Source organism: Sciurus carolinensis, chromosome 2, assembly GCF_902686445.1.
Source record: "Sciurus carolinensis chromosome 2, mSciCar1.2, whole genome shotgun sequence".
Classification (NCBI taxonomy): Eukaryota; Metazoa; Chordata; class Mammalia; order Rodentia; family Sciuridae; genus Sciurus; species Sciurus carolinensis.
In genome coordinates, this window is record NC_062214.1 from 166,877,885 (window position 1) to 166,898,153 (window position 20,269).

General features: G+C 37.2%; 2 protein-coding genes across 5 annotated transcripts in view; one reads left to right on the plus strand and one right to left on the minus strand.

The window, feature by feature from the left end:
- The window catches only part of Rad51b (RAD51 paralog B), a 634,368-nt gene that overhangs the window by 18,315 nt on the left and 595,784 nt on the right, over positions 1 to 20,269 (plus strand). The gene's annotated exons all lie outside the window — the stretch shown is intronic.
- On the minus strand, positions 3,383 to 6,115 carry LOC124976160 (trafficking kinesin-binding protein 2-like). The gene is given in 4 exon segments (XM_047538987.1): positions 3,383 to 3,734; positions 3,736 to 5,054; positions 5,056 to 6,067; positions 6,069 to 6,115. Coding segments are annotated over 4 exon segments (2,730 nt in total).

The window sequence follows — 20,269 nt, forward strand, 5'->3', positions numbered from 1 at the left end:
GAAAATAAGTTTTAAGCTGGGCATGTTGTGCTTTTTTATAGTCTCAGGTACTTGGAAGGCTAAAGCAGGAGGATTCCTTGAGTATATGAGTTGGAGATCAGCAAAACCTCACCTCAGAAAAGAACTGGCTAGGTGTGGTAATAACGTACTTGTAATCCTAGCAACTCAGGAGGCTAAGGCAGGAGGATAACAAATTTGAGGCCAGCCTCAGCAATTTATGAGACTTTTGTCAACTTAACAAGATCCTGTCTCAAAATAAAAAATAAATAAAAGGACTGAGAATATAGTTCAGTGGTAAACACCCCTGAGTTCAATCCCTAGAACCAAACCATATCAAATCAAACAAAATGGCAAAAACAAAGCAAAACAAAAAGAAACTAAATTTATTAAAATGATATGATTTTGTAACTTTTGTTAATGCAATAGTGTATGAGTTTAGTAGATGTTGTCTTTTGAAATCAAGTCAAGTAATAAAGTTTTTTTCTCTTTCTGTTATAAACTGTGTTGGATCCAAGGGTGAACTGAAATGTCTTTCTAATATCTGAGTTTTTTTTTTTTTTAACTGTAGTTTTAAAATAATTGTGGTCAATGTACCATTGAAAATGAACTTTTGTTAGCTGTTGTTTTCCTACTGGTCACATGTGGCAGATTCCTAACATTTATATGTGTACCTTCTTTCTTTTTTTTTTATAGAACACAAATAATAACATTTAATGTGGATTTTATACATTTTATTTTTTAATGCATACTTTCTTACAACAATTTTTTTGTCCATTTTTTTAGAAAGAGTTTCTTAACTTTTCAATCAAGTTATAACAAATGTTAACTTTTTCACTTACTCAGAAGGTATCTATCTGCAAATAGCCCTTTGTAATCATAGTTCAGATCAAGTTTATAGGTTTGCCAAGGTTTTCATATCATGTCAAGAGTCATTATCATGTGTTTCCAACTTTAGTTGTTGTTTTCCTCATGTAAATTTTACTGTACATACTTTTATTGTCATAACCTTTATTTTGATCATTGACCTTTACTCATACCAAAATATACATTATGTTAGAGTGTTTTCTTGCCAAAGACCATCATAGTATGGTCATAGTATGTTACATAGTATATAATGTATTGTAGTAATAAATCTGTCCTCACACCAAAGTAAAAGAGAAGAAAGAAATACAGTTTGTGTGTGTGTATGTGTGTGTGTGTGTGTGTGTGTATTTGTGTGCATAGAAGATTAAATATATCTTACATGGATAGGTTTTGAACTTTTACTAGCTTATGTCCCAATATAAAAACCAGAACAATACCAAAACTTTTAAAAGAGATTATGGACTCCTTCCTGATCATGTCTTTGGCCTTCTTTTGGGAGGAAAACTCCATTGTGAATTTTTACCATTCCCTGTATTTACCTTCCTATACCTTACCTTTTTATACATAGGAGGTACAAATTTTTTTTATTTATTTTTTTGCTTATTTTATTTAATTATTTTAAATATATATTTTTGGTTGTAGATGGACACAATATCTTTATTTATTTATTTTTATGTGGTGCTGAGAGTCTAACCCAGTGCCTCACATGTGCTGGGCCAGTGCTCTATCACTGAGGCAAAACCCCAGCCCATTTTGCTTATAAATTTTATTAAATCATATATCTCTTCTATGAATTGCTTTTCCCACTTATTCTCATTTTTAAAATTTAAGTTTAATTTTAATTAAAAAATTTTTTTTGTAGTGCTGTGTATCAAGCCCAGGACCTCATGCATGGTGGGCTAGCTCTTTATCACTGAACCACATCCCCAGCCTCCTCTTAATGTTATGTCTAAGATATCCATGTTGCAGGTAGCAGGAGTGTAATTCACTCTCACTCGTATATCATATTCTATTTAGAAAATGTGCCATAATTTATTTATCCTTTCTCCTGCGAGTGAACATTCAGGTTGTTTTCAGTTTGCTGCTAATATGGACAAGTTCTATAAATTTTTTGTACTTGTCTCCTGGGTTACCTGCTCAAGTATTTCTTTAGAGCAGGAATGGGCAAACTATGACCCAGTTAGTTAAATCTGGCTCACTGCCTGTTTTTTAAGTATAGTTTTATTATAACACAGGTATGCTCATTTGTTTATATTGTGTCTGTGGTTGTTGTATGATACAAGTTGAGTCAGTTATACCAGAGAATATGTGGTGTACAAAACTTAAATATTTATTATGTGACATGTATCTAGGATATCTGCCCTGGAGGGATTTGGTGGTTGTAGGCTAGGCCCATACATTTGTAACTTTGCAGAATCAAGACTAATTATTTTCTTTTTTTTGGGAGGGGGGGTTTGCTTCAGTTTATAATAATTTAATGTGCCTGAGAATTTTTGTGCAAATATACGTCATCTTTCAATAAAAATATGCATGGCGCACTTTGGAAAAAGTTGTGACCAACTTTCCTTACAAAAAATTTTTTGCATATATAAATATACAACATAACCTAATTCCTATCGATTGCACTTTTGGTTTAACCCCTTCCAGCCTCCAAGGAAATTCGAAAGACATGCAATTGATGTTTGTCTTCCTTAGCCACTGTATTATCCAAAAAAGATTCTAAAAACAAGTTTTCTTGGTTCTAATTTACCCATATTTTTCTTCTTAAAGTAAATTCCTCCCAATCCCTACCCACATTTTGTTTTTTTGTTTGGATGTTGTATAAAAATACAAATTTAAAAATGAGCTTTCAGTAATCATTAATACAATCGAATTTGATGGTGTTTGAGTTCACAGTGGCTCAAAGACCTGAAAACAGGAAAAAAGGAGTCTCAACTTATGACCTAATGAAAAAGATAAGATTCCTTGTTTTGCTAATGCTATGAGCACACCATTAGATGGACACATAATTTAACCAGACATTAGCAGTAACATTTGGGCATCTCGCTACTGTGAGTAACAGACTGAGGTTACCACACCAACTCTTCAGAAGGGCTTTCTCTGAGCAACGTCAATGTTTCTCCTTTTCTGTCCCCATCCTTCTAGGCAGGTTCTTCTGGCTATGCTCACTAGAAGTAAAGGTGTCAGCAAGTTCAGTTTTCTGCTGTGTTCTAATATTACTGAATTTGTTTTCTATTCACTTTTTATTTTCAAGACAAGAAAACTCAACTGAAGGAGTGTATTAAGCCTTTCTTTTCTGTCTTCAAACACTAATGGCTCATTCGATAATACTTTCAATTTACCAGACTTCATCCACAAGGACCTCAGCCTAATCTTGTTTCCACGCCTCCACTGCCCTCTCCACATTCACAATCCTTCTGCAACATTCCTTTTCTCTCAAGTCAGACCAGATTGCTTGATCAGTGCGTATCTATCCTTCATGTGCTAATCTGTACAAGAGGTCAGGTAATGATAAGCTTCAGTCCTCCTTCAGGATACTCATTTTGGGTGAGGAGGTGCAAACAGAGGCACCAAAGCTACCCATCATGACTGGAAGACTCTGATTCCTCCTCAGTCCACCCAATAAGCTGCTTCCTGAATTTAAATAAACAGCAGAATCTGTTTTTTGTAGACTAATTTCTGCCTCTTGGCTTTTTCCATTCTCCTGGGTGCCAGGGGTCTTGACCACTCTGGCTATCCCTAGTCGCTTCAGTCTGTCCATTAGGTTCATCTTCAACTGACCCACATCAGGAGGGTTCTGGGAAGGTCTCAAGCCCTACATTTCCTAGGGGAATGTTTCAGCTGGACGGGAGGCCAAAAAATTTTCAGAGATGCAGTCGGGGCTCAAAGGGCAAGGGAGAAGGGCATGGTGAGTGAGATGGGGAATTTGGAGGTGTGGAAGGGATAGCCAGGGTTTTAGGAAGAGGCTGGAGAAGGGGGTTCTCTGAAACTGGGCTGTGGTACACTTTAGCAGAGATGCCGCGCTCCTGTAGAAGTTTGGCCAAGCTCATGGTGCTACTGAAGGTTATAGTAGAATCTCGACGGTTTGTGATGGATTCACCAGTGCTGAGTCTATAGGACATGGCAGGAGAATTCACAGCTGTGTTTGATGAACTGCTTCCACTACTTCCACAGGATATCGAAGGAAATCCAGAGCTAGGGGTAACCTGAGTGATATCAGAGGGATGTAATATCCTACAGGTGGTGAAGGTGAATGTCGAGTTCGTGCATGACAGACACTTTCCTGGGTTTGAGGTTGAAACTGCAACTGCTCCACCTGTTGAAGTTATGGGTGGTAGGAAGATCCCTGTTACTGGTTTGGATACTGTGGGTTTCTGTTCCACGTGAAGAGTCTGCTGAACCTGAAAAGTGATACCCTCCTCTTCATCTTCTTCTAAATCTGAGATGTGATAGATGGCATCTTTGGGCAACTGGGTAAACCCTTTAGTAATGACGCCTGGTCGTGGATCAAGAATGGTTCCCAAGTTTGGTTGAGCAAGCTGCTGCCAGTGATGTAGAGTTTGTGATCCTTCAAGGGGCTTGACAATTTGTAATTTTTCTGGCATAAAGCCTCGAAGGCAACTGGCACTGCTGAGGTCTGTGATCTCTGACTGGTCGGTGCAAACAGAAGCAAGGCTCTCTGTGGGAGTGTCACAGTCACTAACCCCTTCTTTTTGGTCAGCAAGAACCTGGATCTTCCGTTCCCACTCTTGGGCAAAGAACTGCTTCTCACTTAAATAATTCTGTCGACTCAGGCTAAGGCAATGCAGTGCTGTAGCCAAATCACTATCTTCAGAGGGCTCTGGTTGGCTCACTGACTGAGAGCGCCCTGGAACCTCCTCCAAGTTGCTCCCTGGGTTTGGGAGTGTTTTTTCCTCTGTGTGCTGTACACCAGATTCAAAAGGTTTTGCTGTCATGATGACACTGGAACGGTTTGAGCCTGGGATGGGCAGCAGGGCTGGAAATGGGACAGAGCGGCCCCATGTGTCATTTGCAACCTTGACAGTATCAAATACCCGTTTCTGTTGGGCTTTTTGTTTAAAGAGAGATTCCTCATCCAAATTCAACTTTTTACACATGGTCCCCTCAATCTCAGCTGCCAGAGATTCCCCAGTAAAAGCTCCATAAGATTGGGAGAAGTAGAGATGAGCGGGCAGGGCCAGACCTGCTACAAAGTTCCTTTATTTCTTCTTGGGATTCATGTAACATTCCCAGACACTCCATGTTCCTGTCTTGTAACTCATGTAGCTCCATTGTCAGTTGTCGCTGGGCATCTTTGGAAGCTTGTAGGTGAAGTCTTAGTTCTTCCTTTTCAATAACATGTTCTTTAAGTTTGTGCTGAAGATCTACAATCTGAGACAAGAGTGAGGAGATCTCTTCTTGATATCGAATCAGTTCATCACTCTTCCCTGACAATTCTTCAGTCATTTTGGACATCTGAGCATTTGTTTCACAAAGTTCTTTAACACAGTCATTGACAAGCTGTTGTTCCTTCTCTTCATAAGTACAAGTTTCTGTCTTTAATTGACAAGCCTTGGATCGAAGAGCCATGTTCTCTTCTTCCAATTCCTTGAGCTTTTCTTGTAGCATGTCCAGCTGTAGCAAACCTTGAGATAAGCTAAAGGACTCATTGAATCTAAGAGGTGTAGAACAGCTAGAATCAGTTTCACTCTCTTCAGAAGCAATGGAGACAATTCGAAGTAATTCATCTTTCTTGGATAGCTCATGTTGCAGCTGATTAACTTCATCAAAGGCTTGTCCCAGTTGCTCCTCCAAGGCTTCATTCAGCTCAGATAAGACATGGTTTCGCTTTAAAAGAGCTTGTCCAATTCGAGCAGCTAGCTCCAGATCACGATCCCTCTCTGCGAGGAGATGTGTAACCATGTCAATGTCATTGTAAGTTTTGGTCATCTGCTTCACTCTATCTGTACCTAGAATCATGTAACGGAAAGTCTCCTCAGCAAGGACTGGAGAGAGGGCATCAGATGTATGCTGCTGCTGCTGCGGTGACTGTGTCCAGTCCTGATTTTCATACAGAAAGAGAGAGTCTACTCTTAGCTTATACTGTGGTAGCTGTTCCTCTAGCAGATTCACCAGCTCAACTTCAGGGAGATCCTCATTGGAGCAGACATCAGTGATGCTCTCCGAGTCTCTGTGATTGCTACTCTTCACCTGTTGGTGATGTAAAAATGGCATTCTGGGATTGACTCATGCAGGACCCTTTCTTGCTTTGGTTGAAAAGGACAGCTTTGGTATGAATCAGGGTAAAGGAAATCCATCAAGCCATTTAATAAAGAAATAGATGTAGTCATAGGGATGTTTTCTTTTGAACATATTTTCTCTGATGAGTCAAATGGCATCTGCAGCAATGAATGCTCTCATGTGATTATCATCACTTGGACAATCATGACTGGAAATGCCCGGTGTTTGGCGTCCTCCATTCGCGCTTCCTCAGGGAGAAGCCCCTAAAGAGGCGGCAGCCTGAAAGCAGCAGCCGAAGCTACTGCGGCTCGACAAATTATTTTCTGGAGTACTTGTGCCTGTTTACACTCCTGTCAGTCACAAGTTCTTGCCTGTATCTTCTTACCTTGGTATCATCAGACTTCTGTTCATCTTTATGATCTTAATTTTCATTTTCCTAATTACTAATGAGCTTTCAAAAGGATTTGGATATTTTTAAAAACAAGTTTTTAAAGGTATAATTAAATGCCATAAAATTCAACCATTGTAATCATAATCCTGTGATTTTTTTAGTAAATTTATAGTTTTGCAGTCATTACTACAATTAAATTCTAGAACATTTCCATTGTCTTCATACCCATTTACAATTAATTCTGACCCTATCCTCAACCCTAGGCAACCACTGATGTACTTTTTTTCTTCTATAAATTTGTTTTCTAACAATTTTACATAAATAAATTCATACAATTTGTAACCTTTCATGTTTAGTTTCTTTCATGTAGCATGATTTTTGCTTTTTAGGTAAATACCTGTTGTAGCATGTGTAAGTAATGTGCTCATTTTAATTGTTGAGTAGTATTCCACTTTATGGATATAGCACATTTTGTTTACCCATTCATTAGTTGATAGATGTTTGGATTGTTAGGTTTTTGCTACCAAGAATATTGCTTCTGTGAACATTCATGAATATGTCTGTGTGGAAGTAGGTTTTTATTTTTCTTGGGTAGATTCCTAGGAGTAGAATGACCATATCATAAAATATTTATGTTTAGATTTTTAAGAATTTGCCAGATTGGTTTCCAAAGTGACCATAGTATTTTACATTCTCACCAGAACACACGATGTTTTTTTTCTCCACAGCATCACTAACACTTGGTATTTTCTTCTCTCTCTGTATACTGAGTTTTGAACCCAGAGATTGGCATATACCAGACAAGCATTCTACCACTGAGCTAATCCCCAGCCCCATTGTGGTTTCATTTTGCATTTCCACAAAAACAAATGCTTATTTGTGTTTGTTAGCTATTCCTATGTTTTCTTTGCTGAAGTGTCTATTAAAGTTTTTTACCCATTTTAGAAATTGGCTGTTTTCTTGTTGAGTTGTAAGAGTTCTCCATATATTCTGGATTAAGTCCTTTAATATGTGATATGTGATATGTGATTTCTCAGTCTTTTATCTTGTCTCTTTCATTAGTAATGGCATTTGAAGAGCAAAAGTTTTTAATATTAATTTAGTTCATTTCATCATTTTTAAAAAATTGATCATGATTTTGGTGTTGTCTCCAAGGACTTGGAGATTTTTGCTGTTTTCTTCAAGAAGTTCTATAGTTTTAGATTGTACATTTAGGTATTTGATATATTTTGAGTTAATTTTTTTGGTGTGGGTTACAAGATAGGAGACTATGGTGTGGATTTTAAGGTTTTCTTGTTGGCATGTGAATTTTCCCAGAATCACTTATTGAAATGTTTCCTCATTGTGTTATCTTGTAAATTGATTGCAAATGTAAGGATTTAATTCTGGACTCTCAATTCTTTTCCTAGCATCTGTATTTATTTAAAAAATAATGTACAGCTAGTTTTTATATTTTTTTTGTGCATTGCTTACTCAGGTTCACTCATTTAAAAAATTGACTTTATCTTTTATTGATTATAGTGGCTATGTGTTTCAGATACTATTTTTTACTGTTCACTGTTTATTTTGCCTATCTTTCCATTTTCTCTGGTTATGTGTTTTTTGTACTGGAGATCGAATGAAGGGATGCTTAACACTGAGCTACATCCTCAACACTTTTTTTTGTATTTTATTTAGAGACAGGGTCTCACTGAGTTGCTTAGGGTCTTGCTAATTTACTAGCTTTGAACTAATGATCCTCTTGCCTCAGCCTCCCAAGCTGCTGGGATTACAGGCAGGCACCACCTTGCTGCCTGTCTCTGATTTATGTTTTGAGTAGCTAGATATTATTAATGTAGTTGAATGAATCAGTCTTCTCATGATTATTTTTTTCAGTGTCCTATTTAAGAGGTTTTATGCTTCCTGGCAGATCATAAGGATATTCATTTTTTCCCCTAAAATCATTGATGTTTTAGCACCTCTTTTTGAATAATATGCATTCTCTAGTGATTCTTAATGGAATCCCTTTTATACATCAAGTTTCAAACATAAGTGTGGGTGTGCTTCTGGTTCTCTTGGTGTATTTGTCTATCCTGAATCTTTATTTACTTATTTATTTATTTATTTTATGATAATAGGGATTGAACCCAGGGCTTCCCTACCATTGAACTACACCCCAATGCCTTTTCTATTTTTTCATTTTGAGGCAGGGTCTCCATTGCTGAGGTTGGCTTTAAATTTGTAATCCTTCTGCCTCAGTTTCCTGAATTGCTAGGATTACAGGCATATGCCACCCTACCTGGCCCTGGATCTTTATTTTTTAAGAAATTCCCTTTTAACTGGATTGTTCATACAATAAGTTAGCAAATATGATTTTTATAATAGTGGGCTATCTTAAAAGGAATGCTCATCTTGTATTTCATCAAGAATGAAAAGGGGCTGGGTGCAGTGGTGCACACCTGTACTCCCAGCACCTCAGGAGGCTGAGGCAGGAGGATTGAGAGTTCAAAGCCAGCCTCAGCAAAAGCAAGGCACTAGCAACTCAGTGAGACCCTGTTTCTAAATAAAATACAAAATAGGACTGAGAATGTGACTCAGTAGTCCAGTGCCCCTGAGTTCAATCTCTGGTACGACATCTCCCACCCCCCCCCAAAAAAAAAAAAAAAAAAGAACGAAAAGGAGATTTAATAAGTGTCAATTGACAAAAATCAGCAAAGTATTTTTGCAATGTTAAGTTTATTAAAATTGTTAACTGTATTATGGTTATAGAAGAGAATATACTTATTAGGATATATACTGAAGTGTTTAGTAAATTACTTTGATGTATGCAACTAACTCAGATGGTTCAGAAAAATATTTATGTATCATCCTCCCCACACCCTACACACTATCTCTGTCTCTCTCACATATACATACACATGTACACACGGAGGTGAGAAAGGACAAGCAAATGATAAGCAAGTGAGGCAGAATCTTAACAGTAACTGGATCTGAGAAATGAATTTGTATGGGTACCCTGTTTTATTCTTATTATAATCTTTCTGAAAGTTGAAGATTATTTCCAATTAAAGAGTTTTGAAAAAAAACCTTGATTTTTATTATTTTTATTTTTATTAAGGCAAGAATCCTTAATCAGAGTTAAGGAAGTTTTCTTCTTTTCCTAGTTAAAGTGCTAATTTAGTTTCGTATAACAAGTGCTTTTTTTCTGTATTAATTGAAATGATCATTTTTCTATATTGATCTAATAATGTGGCAAGTAACATTTACAGATTTTCTAATATTAAGTCACTATTGCTCTTAGGAATAGATCATTTGGGAATGATTCATCTTTTTTTAATGAATTACTGGGTTCAGTTTACTAATATTTAAGACTTTTCATATCAATATTTATACAAGATTTTGAGCTTTAATTTTCCTTCAGGTAGTGTCTTTGCCTGAATTAAAACCCAGGATATGTTAGTTTGGAGAATGAATTGTAGAGTAGCTTCTTTTTTTTTTTTAATATTGTGTAATAGTTTGCCGATGATTAAAATTATATGTTCCCTGAAATTTGGTAGAACTTGCCTGAAAATTTGGTCTTATTATTCTCTTTGTGGAAAAATTAGAGGAGATGGGAAAAAAAAGAATAAAGAAAAGAAAGAAGAATTCAGTTCCTTTAATGATTATATAACTGCATAGGTTTTCTGCTTCTTCTTTCTTCTTGAGTGGTTTTTCTGAATGATATTTTTAGGATCCCCCCATATTCTTTAAATTTTCAAAATTATTATCATAAAGTTATTTGTTGTATTCTCCTAACTTTTAAATCTGGTTTTATATGTAGTTTTGTCCTCCTTTCCATTTACATTATTACTTACTTTGTCTTCTTTCTCCCTTTTTTAAAAAAAAAAAAAAAAACATCTTGGCTGGGTGCAGTGGCGACTGTAATCCCAGCACCTTTGGAGACTGAGGCAGGAGGATCGTGAGTTCAAAACCAGCCTCAGCAAAAGCAAGGTGCTAAGCAGCTCAGTGAGACCCTGTCTCTAAATAAAATACAAAATAGGGCTGGGGATGTGGCCCAGTGATTGAGTGCCCCTGAGTATAATCCCTGATACCATCCCCCACCCAAAAACAAAAAACCCAAAACCATCTTGTTACAGATTTGTTGGCCCTTTAATTTCTTTGTCTTTTACTTCATTTATTGTGGTTATTTGCTTATTATCTTCTTCCATCTATTTTTTTTCTGGGGTTATCCTTTTTTTTTTCCTATAACTTCTTAAATTAGACATTTAATCCATTAATTTTCTTCTTTTTACTCTGATCTTTGAATTTCCTTTGCTACATTCTTTATTTTTTTGTTGCTGGGGTTTGAACCTACAGCCTCAAACTTGATGGGTATGTGCTGTATCACTGAACTTCCCCTCTAGTATAAGCATTCTTTTGATATGTAGTATTATTATTTCCATTTAGCCCTGAGGATATTTAAAATTTCTTTTATGACTACTTATTTGACTTATTTGTAATTTTAAAATCTCTAAATTATTTAATTAAAATCTCTAAATTATTTAATTAGTTTAATTAAAATCTTTTAATTTTAGTTAGATTATTAACCTAGTTGAAGTTTTGTCAGAGAACTTGGCATGATATTGATTCACTAAAGTTCCCTGAGACTTTTTTTTTATTGTAAACAAATGAGATACATGTTGTTTCTCTGTTTGTATATCGAGTAAAGGCATACCATTTGTGTAATCATAAATTTACATAGGGTAATGTTGTTTGATTCATTCTGTTATTTTTTCCCTTCCCCCCACCCCTCCCACCCCTCTTTTCCCTCTATACAGTCCTTCCTTCCTCCATTCTTGCCCCCCTCCCTAACCCTAACCCTAACACTAACCCCTCCCACCCCCCCATTATATGTCATCATCCGCTTATCAGCGAGATCATTCGTCCTTTGGTTTTTTGAGATTGGCTTATCTCACTTAGCATGATATTCTCCAATTTCATCCATTTGCCTGCAAATGCCATAATTTTATCATTCTTTATGGCTGAGTAATATTCCATTATATATATATATATACATATATATATATATTTGTATTTATATATATATATCACAGTTTCTTTATCCATTCATTAACTGAAGGACATCTAGGTTGGTTCCACAATCTGGCTATTGTGAATTGAGCAGCTATGAACATTGATGTGGCTGCATCACTGTAGTATGCTGATTTTAAGTCCTTTGGGTATAGGCCAAGGAGTGGGATAGCTGGGTCAAATGGTGGTTCCATTCCAAGCTTTCTGAGGAATCTCCATACTGCTTTCCAGAGTGGCTGCACTAATTTGCAACCCCACCAGCAATGTATGAGTGTACCTTTTTCCCCACATCCTTGCCAACACCTGTTGTTGCTTGTATTCTTGATAATCACCATTCTAATTGGAGTGAGGTGGAATCTTAGAGTAGTTTTGATTTGTATTTCTCTTATTACTAGAGATTTTGAACATTTTTTCATGTATCTGTTGATTGCTTGTAGATCTTCTTCTGTGAAGTGTCTGTTCATTTCCTTAGCCTATTTGTTGATTGGATTATTTGTATTCTTGGTGTAGAGTTTTTTGAGTTCTTTATACATTCTGGAAATTAGTACTGTACCTGAAGTATGAGTGGCAAAGATATTCTCCCACTCCGTAGGCTCTCTCTTCACATTACTGATAGTTTCCTTTGCTGAGAGAAAGCTTTTTAGTTTGAATCTATCCCAGTTGTTGATTCTTGCTTTTATTTCTTGTGCTATGGGAGTCCTGTTAAGGAAGTCTGATCCTAAGCCGACATGTTGAAGATTTGGACCTACTTTTTCTTCTGTAAGATGAAGGGTCCTTGAGACTTTTTAAAAAAATTAAATATGTGATCAACTTTTATGAATGTTCCATGTGTGCTTGAAAAGCATGGGTTCTCTGATAATTGGTGGTCTTTATGTGACAATTAAATTAAGTTTTTCTTTGGATTGTGTACGTCTGTTTTATCTTTATTTATTTTTTCTCAAACTGACCTAATACTGATTTAGTGAGGGTTGTTAAGAAAGCCTGTTCTATTTTGTAGATGATGAATTTTATCAGTTATATTACTTTTTGTTTTACATATTTTTAGATATTTTACTATGTCGAAATAAAGACATTTAGAATTGTCATGCACTCCCAGACAACTGACTCCTGTCCCTCTTCCTTGTAGTACTTATCACCATTATAGTTTTACTGTTGTTTGATTATTTAATGTATATCTTCATTGGAGAATAAATTCTAAGTGGGCAGAATTATGTGTTTTTTTTCCTTCTTATTGCACCCAGAGTATTAGCATATGTGGAAGGTACTTAATAAATGTTAGTTGGATGAATGCATTTGTTTTTCTTTATTTTCAGCTCTTATACAATGCTTATGAAAAATAGTGTTTGGTTCCTATTGCCTCTTCCACATTTACCCCTATGATCCTGGAGTAATCTTGCTTTATAAGGAACTTTTAATGTTATTGCAATTCCAGGGAACAGTATTTATTTTTGAGTATTTAATTGGTATGCCATTTGTTATTTTAAATTATCAAAATAGTACATTTAAGAAATTTGATTTTTTAGCCAGGCATGCTGGTGCATACCTGTAATCCCAGCACCTTGGGAGGGTAAGGCAGAGGATCACGAGTTCAAAGCCAGCCTCAGCAAAAGTGAGGCACTAAGCAACTCAGTGAGACCCTGTCTCTAAATAAAATACAAAATAGGGCTGGAGATGTGACTCAGTGGTCCAGTGCCCGTGAGTTCAATCCCCAGTGTCCTCCCCCCCAAAAAATGATTTTTTTTTACTAATTTGATTTTTTATTAATAAGCACTGTGATTCTTTCATTTTAGGATTTTTCTTACTTGTTTTTAAAATTATATACCTCTAATATTTATATATTTATATCTATATATTTTTGTTGTATATTGCTTTACAAATCATCTCAAAGCTAAGTCACTAAAACAATAATAAGTAGTATCTCAGGCAGTTTCTGTGAGTCAGGAATTTGGGAACAGCTTACTGGGGTGTTTGTGGTCTTGGTCTCTTCTGGGATTGCAGTGAAGATATTAACTGAGACCGAAGTCATATGAAAACTTGGCTGGAACTGGGGAAGCTGCCTTCAAGATAGCTCACTTACATAGTTGGGAAGTTGGTTCTGGCTTTTGGCACTTCTTTGTCATGTGAACCTCTCCACAGGACTGCTTGAGTGTCTTAATGCTGTGACAGCTGACTTTCCCCATAGGACATGATCCAAGGAAGTAAGATAGAACTGATAATGTCTCTTATGACCCAGCCATAGAAATCACATACCTTCATTTCTACTGTGTTCTATTAGATGTGAGGACAAACCTAATACAGTGTGGGAGGGGACTGTAGAAGGTCATGAATACAAAAGATGAAGATCACTGAATCAGTCTTAGAGGATAGCTATCATATATACACAATCCCATGGGACCAGGACTACAAATGCTCACATATGTATGCATACACATATATGCATATGATCTTTAAAAGACCTTAATTTATCAAGGCTCTGAATCTTAATTCTCAGAGACATTGTAATAGGCAGAATGTCTGAAGTGACCTTTGAGTGATGTGCTCTAATCCCTAGAACCTGTGAGTATGATGAGATGTCACTCCTATGATTATGGTATGTTATGTGGTACAGTAACTTTTAGGATAGGGCGAATATTCAAATCTAATTACAAGAGCTGTCAGAAGCAGTGCTTTCTCTGGTGGAGAAAAAGGGAAAGACAAAAAGATTCAAAACATGGGGAGAACTTGAGATGCCATTTCCTGGTATGTAGGTGAAGCGGGGTATGTGAAAAGGAATTAGGTGGCCTTCAGAAACTGCCAGGGGCCCTCAGATGCCAGCAATAAAGAGACTGTAGACTTGCAGCTGTAGAGAAGTAGATTTTGCCAACAATGTGACTGTTATGGTTTGGATGTCAGGTGTCTCCTCAAAGAGTTCATGTTAGACAATGCAGGAGTTTTCAGAGGTAAAATGATCAGATTATGAGACCTGTAACCAAATCAGTGGATTAATCCATTTGATTTGAATAAATTACTAGGTGGCAACTGTAGGCAGGTGGGTAGTGACTACTGTTAATAGGTCAATGGGGGCATACCGTTGGGGATTATATATCTTGCTCCTTGTACTTTCTCTTTGCTTCCTTACTACCATGAGCTGAGCAGCTTTCCTTTGTCACACACTTCTACCATGATATTCTGTTTCATCTTAGACCCAGAGCAATGGAGTCAATCCACCATGGACTGAACCTTTGAAACTGTGAATCGGATATGCCTTTCCTCCTCATAGTTGTTTTTGTCAGGTATTTTGATCACTGTGACACAAAACCCACTAACACAGAAATTGGTAGTAGGAGTGCGGATGTTGCTGTGAGTAACCTGACCATGTGGTTCAGAAACTTTTGGAACCAGTTTGTGGGAGGATCTTGGAAAAGTTTGAATGGGCAGGCTAGAGAAACCTTAGAATGTTGTAAGCAGAGCTTAATGGGCAGTTCTGATGAGAGCTCAGAAGACCAGAATGCTGATAAGAATGTGGACAGTAAAAACTGTACTGATGAGGTTTCAGAGATGATTAAGGTCTCCTTGGGGAATTAGAGGCCAATCATGTTATATTCTGGCAAAGGACTTGTCTATATTTTGCTTATGTCCTGAGACTTTCTGTGAGGCTAAATTTAAAGGTGATGGACTAATTAATCTGAAGGAGGAAATTTCAAGGCAGTACTGCAATTAGGCAGTGGCACGGGTATTGCTGGTGCCTTTTAGCCTTGTGTTCTCTGAGAATTGGGAGCAGGAATCAGAGGATAAAGATTTTAAAAACTTGCAGTTTAACCAGAAAAGAACATGTAAGATGGGTCAAGGAAGATGTGGTGGCTGAAGAGATTACCACCACTAAAGAGAAGCTAAGTACTTTACACTGAGACAGTACGAAAGATGCCTTGAGGATATCTCAGGAATCAGCAAGATCCTAGCCATAGTAGGCTCAAGGGTGTAAAATTGAAACCTCTTTTGAGAAGAGGCCTTGGGGCACCCTGCTTGCACAAGGTTGTCTGGAAAATTATTTCCCCAGCATTCATTATACCATGCTCTGCTCCCCAGGCACTCAGAGGCCAAGGGGACCTGGCTACAGCTTGAGCTGGTGACACACCTTGGCATGATCCATGTGCCAGTTCTGCAGAAATGCAGGATGGGATGCTGGAATTAAAGGGTTGTGAAGGCTTCCACTGAGTTTTCAAAGGAAGGCCTGGGAGATGAGGAGTATTGAGGGTTGGAATTCCTATGGGTAGCCCCTGAGAGGGAGAGAAGTGTGAAGCTTTGGGAAGAAAGCTGAAGCAGCAGTGAAGACACCTATGATTAAAAGATGCCAGAGAATGTGGAACTTCTGCTGAAGAAAGGTGCTAGGTGCTGACAGAGCCAGCCTAAGAGAGAGGTCATATGGGTTACAACTAGCAAGGTTGTCAAGATGGGTCTGCCCAATTCCTTTAGAGATTACATCTCCCCACCATGTGTCCCAGTTGCTGGATGTGGACCTACAGGACTTGATTGCCCAGATGTGTTTCAGTCTTGCATTGGTCCCATTCCTTCTTTATATGCCCCTATTTCTTCCCTTTGAAATGGTATTGTTAACCCTGTGCCATTATATATTGGAACCATGGAACTCACTTTTTGACTTTTTTGTGGGGACTCACAACCATGAATTTGCTTAGAGTTTCAGATAAGACTTTGGATTTGGACTTTTGAACAATGCTGGAACTGTTGAAACTATGGGGATTTTTGGAGCTGGACTGAATGCATTTTGCACTGTGAAATGGAAATGAGTTTTTAGGGGTCAGGGCGCAGAATGTTATGGTTTGGGTGCAAGTTGTCTCCCCAAAAAGCTCATGTTATACAATGCAGGAATGTTCAGAGGTAAAAATGATGAGATTATGAGAGCCGTGACCTAATCAGTGACTTAGTTCATTGGATGGATTAATAATTTGAGTGAATTACTGGGTGGTAACTGTAGGCAGGTGGACTGTGGCTGCAGAAATAGGTCACTGGGGAGCATGCCTTTGGGGGCATGTCTTGTCCCTGGCTCCTCATCCTCCCTTTGCTTTACATTGCTATGCCCTTTTGTCATGATGTTCTGTCTTACCTCAAGCCTAGAGCAACAGAGTCGTCTGACTGGACTGAAACCATGTGCTCAAGTAAACTTTTCTTCCTCTAGGTTGTTCTCGACAGGTGTTTGGTCACAGTGATGAAAAACTGACACACTTATTGAGCTTAGAAGTTAATACTTACCTCATCCTCCAGATAGGAGACCAGCTCAGTTGATTTCAGCCTTATGAGATCCTGAGCAGAGAAACTCTTGTCAAGCCCTTCTGGATTCTGGCCTACAGAATTTTGAAATAATAAATGGGTGTTGTTTTAAGCTGCTAAATTTGTGGTAATTTGTTACACAGCAATAGAGAACTAATAGAAGCATCAGTGGAGGTGTCTAATTGCATTGTATGGTCTTTGTTTCTGGTTGAAAGGTCAAAACCTAGGTCTAGAAATGACTGAGGGAATAAGAACATATCTGAAAATATTCTGCTGTTATTTTTGTAGTCACTTTTCTCTGATTTTAACTTCAAAATCCTCTGTCATCAATTTTGATATATGTGAATTTCAGTGAATCTTGGTAAGTCTGCATATTAAGCTACAACACCAGGATAGAAAGTGGAACTAGAGAGTTACTACTCATGCCAACCAGAAGCAAAGGGGAGAGTCAGAGAGTGAACAGGGAGTGAACTACAAGGCTTTGTTCCATTCTCTGAGAACATTGAATTCCTTATTTATAGAATATGTAATAACTGAATATTAACAGTAAAGATAATCTTGAAGCTTAAACTTTTAAAGTTTTTATTATGTGGAGATCAAATTAGTTAGTAGCCTTCTTTTACAAGATAAAATATATCAGAGTTTCTTAATAATTGTTTTTCATTATCAACTGCTAAGAAGCTTTCTTAACATTTTCTCCTAACCCTCCTCCACTTCCAATGCCAATGAAATTTTAATACTACAGATATACTATATAACGGTCTTTGTACCCTTACATATCTGTGCTTCATATATAAAATAATAAGCCTCCAGCTCCTGCTTCCTGCAAAGCCAGGTTTTACCCTGGGAATCACTGTCAACCCTGCTGAACATGCATGAGATAGATGGTATTGACACTAGGCGAAATTAAAGTTATATATATAAGGTATCATCAAAAAGAGTATTTTTCTTGGGCTGGGGTTGTAGCTCAGTGGTAGAGGACTTGCCTAGCACATGTAAGGCACTGGGTTCTGTTCTCAACCCACATATAAATAGGTAAAAATAAAGGTCCATTGACAACTAAAAAAAATTTTTTTAAAAGTGTTTGTTTTATTGTAACCTAGAGATTATAGGACTAGTGAAGTGGACCAAACTCATGTCAATAAAAAGGAATGTAAAATCTGGCTCTCTTAGTTCAGGAGTACTTCCCAGAGCGTAAACCTCTGAAGCACTGCCAAATAGTTACAACACTGGGAGTGATGATTTCACCCAGTTCCTTGCTGTAAGTCATGAAAAATAACAGTACATTTCTACATTATTTGTATTTCTGAGTCATTTCTGATCCTTGTTCATGATTTAAGGACCAGGTGTCCTTCAGTGGTACAGACTTGCTATGGAATTGATTTTCCTACTGTCTCAAAAAGGTAGAGTAGAGGCAAGATGCCAGGGTTGTTTTAGAACCCTAAGTTTTTTCTGGAACAATTCATATTACAGTTTTTTTTCACATTGGCAGGATTATCTGAGGACCACACAATCACAGGAGACAATAAGGCAGGGGTGATGAACTCCAATGCCTACAAGGGCCAGGTATATAGTAGATATGCATGAAATAGTGAATTACAAGACTTAAATGCTTTGTTAGTCTATTTCATCTGCTGAAAACTGTAGCAAACACCTATTTTTCTCACTACTGGGTTTGTAGATCTTTGATGGTAGGTCTTGTTCAAGCTGCAGTCATGTCCAGTTCAGCCTCATTTGCAGCAACAGCAATGGGAAAATGAGGGAGAGATATCAGATGGGTGTTCCTTGAATATAAACTGGTGACATGATGTATTTCTACTGCCCAGAGGTTTGAAAAGCAAGCTAACTAGGTTTCTATCCTAATACAGGAATTTATTAGCATACATGGTTGTATTATTTTGAATTCTTTACTCACTCCCTAATTTAGAAATAAACATCCTTCTTTATAATGTTTCCTAGGATCTTTCCTATGGCATATGTTCAGTAAATGAATGATTAGCTCATTTACTTGAAGAAAATACCAAAATTTTTGATAACTTATTTTCTTGACTGCAGTTTGGGATACTTGTCATTTCCATGTTCTCTATTCTTCTCTCCTTTTCTTTCTCCTTCCTCATTTACTTAAAAAAACAGCAGCTATCAATATGAAATAAGAAGGAATGATGGAGAGAATCTAAGGTATAAACCCTTCCACATGCTGATGTAAAGTGATTTAAGGTCAAGGTTTCCTTCACAAGGCTAAGTACAACCTGGGCTTTCTGAGATTCTTTGCTTGTTCTTTTGGTTTGAGGATTTAGTCAGTTATTTTTAAAATGAATTCTGTAGATCTTAAGATATAATCATATTTCTGTGTAATTGAATAGACAAGTAGATACTAGGTGGGGGAGTCATTAAAAAATATTAAGTTTCCATGAACTTTCCTGTCTCAGATCAGAGCCAGGCAGTCCTTACATTTTCTTCTGCCAACTATAGAGTTGGCAGATGCCCCCATCTTGTGTGTGCAGAGTTAGTTTGGTGAGATTTCTAGGTCTTAACTCGTCCAGGTTTCACGTTCATCTCAATCACATAATCTATTTGAATGAATAGTCTTCATTATTATTGTTATTTCTCCTCCTCCTCCTCCTCCTTCCTCCTTCTCCTCCTTTTTTTTTTTTTTGTACTGGGTATTGAACTCTGGGACACTGAGCCACATTCCCAGCCCTGTTTTGTATTTACTTAGAGACAGGGTCTCACTGAGTTGCTTAACACCTTGCTTTTACTGAGGCTGACTTTGAACTCTTGATCCTCCTGCCTCCAATTCCTGAGCCTCCAGGATTAGAGGCATGTGCCATCTCGCCTGGCTCATTTATTCTTTAGTAGAATTAGATTTTCTTTTCTTGGAGATGATTCTTTTCTTCTTCAAACCAATTATTAATATTTGCTTCCTTGCTGATGTTTGAGATATTTTCACTACTGATTTCCTTTAGTTCTTTTATATTTCTCATGTAGGAGTGTTGAAACTTTGACTCTAACTCTGTGAAGCTAATTGTATTTTACTGGTGTTTCCTGTGTATAATGTTGTGTTCACCTAGTTTCCAAGAAGCATAGAATTTAGACTCTTCTGGTTTGGTATGATTTCTCTTTCAACCGCCACTGGGGTTGAAGCTGGGAAGTGAACACAACTTGATGTTTTGTGGTCTGGGTGCTAGAATTCAGGGCTAAATTATCTGAAAATAGAAATTATTAATGTTGAGATATTTTCACCCATTAAGTAAACCTGTAAAAATAATGAAATTTTTCTCCAGGCATCTCATAAGATTGTGCATAGCATAACATTTTCTTTTAGTCTAGGAAGAGAGGAAAAATATGTGAAGAAGATCTGAAGCATTAGAAATTAGTTATAAAGTAAGTGTTATTATCCAAGCTCTAATCCACAGTCACAAAAAGCCCAGACACACCCAATAGCTTTTAATGTTATTC